Here is a 987-nt window from a genome sequence, read left to right as displayed (position 1 = left end):
TTGTTCACCTTTGCACAGAAGAGCTGTCCTTAAAATGTCCTCATGAGGACCTGAGAGAGGCCTGCTGTTGATGTACATACCGGTGCGGCGGAGACGGTACTGGACAGGCACAGGCACAGGACGATGAACTTCATGTTTGCAGGTTTTTAGATAACACCTAAAGGAAGACAAAATTGTACAGTTCATGTCCCTTCCTCTCAGAATGGCACTGCCAACACTACATTAACACCAATAGCAGTTCAGGGAAACCTTGTTTTTCTGTCTTTCTCACCCTTTTGGTGTGCTGCAACAATCTGAGGCTGAAGCTGCTGTAGGTAGTGATGATGGCGGAGGAGTTGACCGTCAGTTCGATGCTGCGATTGCTTCTGATTTCTTCTTGGTTATTAGCTCGCTTTTATACTGTGCTCCTTCCTCTTGCAGCCAATAGGCTCGGAGAAGCAGAACTCTCATCTTGGGCTTTAGTAAATGACCAGTGGTCAGAGCCACTGGTCATTTACCTGGTAATATTATGTGTAATGGTAGACTCTCTTGGATTATACTGTCTAGCGCTGCGTACACCTGCATACACAATCTACCTTCAGATCGGAACTTATTTTGATAACATTTTTCTGTATGCAAAATGCATTGTATACATGTTGTTTATTGTGAAAGTATTTTGCATGCAACAACCGGCTGATACAATATGTATGTTAAACACCACAGGCAGTAAATAAGACACTGAAAATGCCTACGGTTAAAAACATTCGATATGAATTGAGGAAACTTGATTGTAGTTAATTATAATGATTTGATATTGAAGGTACATAAATGTAAAATTCTATGACAAATCCAGAACAATGTTATCCACCATATTTGCTGCTATTATTTTATGACCAATTTTGTGACGCTTGTATGTTTCATCTCCTGATGATCCACCCAAATCCAGGCCCGAAGGACCACTATTTGGCAGCAAGCCATTGGCTTGGTATTACCCTAAAGCACCAATCT

The 987-nt window shown here is 41.4% G+C and overlaps 1 protein-coding gene across 1 annotated transcript in view; it reads right to left on the bottom strand.

Annotated features, from left to right (window-relative positions):
- LOC115540763 (vacuolar protein sorting-associated protein 27-like) overlaps nt 1–358 on the bottom strand; it is a 3,818-nt gene extending 3,460 nt beyond the window's left edge. The window contains exons 1-2 of the mRNA XM_030352326.1: nt 272–358; nt 81–157 (exon numbers count right to left, since the gene is read on the bottom strand). Of these exons, the coding sequence (XP_030208186.1) occupies nt 81–134 (54 nt within the window). The 5' untranslated portion in view covers nt 135–157; nt 272–358. The remainder of the gene's footprint in view (nt 1–80; nt 158–271) is intronic.
- Nucleotides 359–987: the final 629 nt, after the last annotated feature.

This window comes from Gadus morhua, chromosome 3 (genome assembly GCF_902167405.1).
Source record: "Gadus morhua chromosome 3, gadMor3.0, whole genome shotgun sequence".
NCBI classification, from domain to species: domain Eukaryota; kingdom Metazoa; phylum Chordata; class Actinopteri; order Gadiformes; family Gadidae; genus Gadus; species Gadus morhua.
The sequence above is the reverse complement of the archived record's forward strand: the minus strand, read 5'-3'. Positions and strand labels throughout refer to the sequence as shown.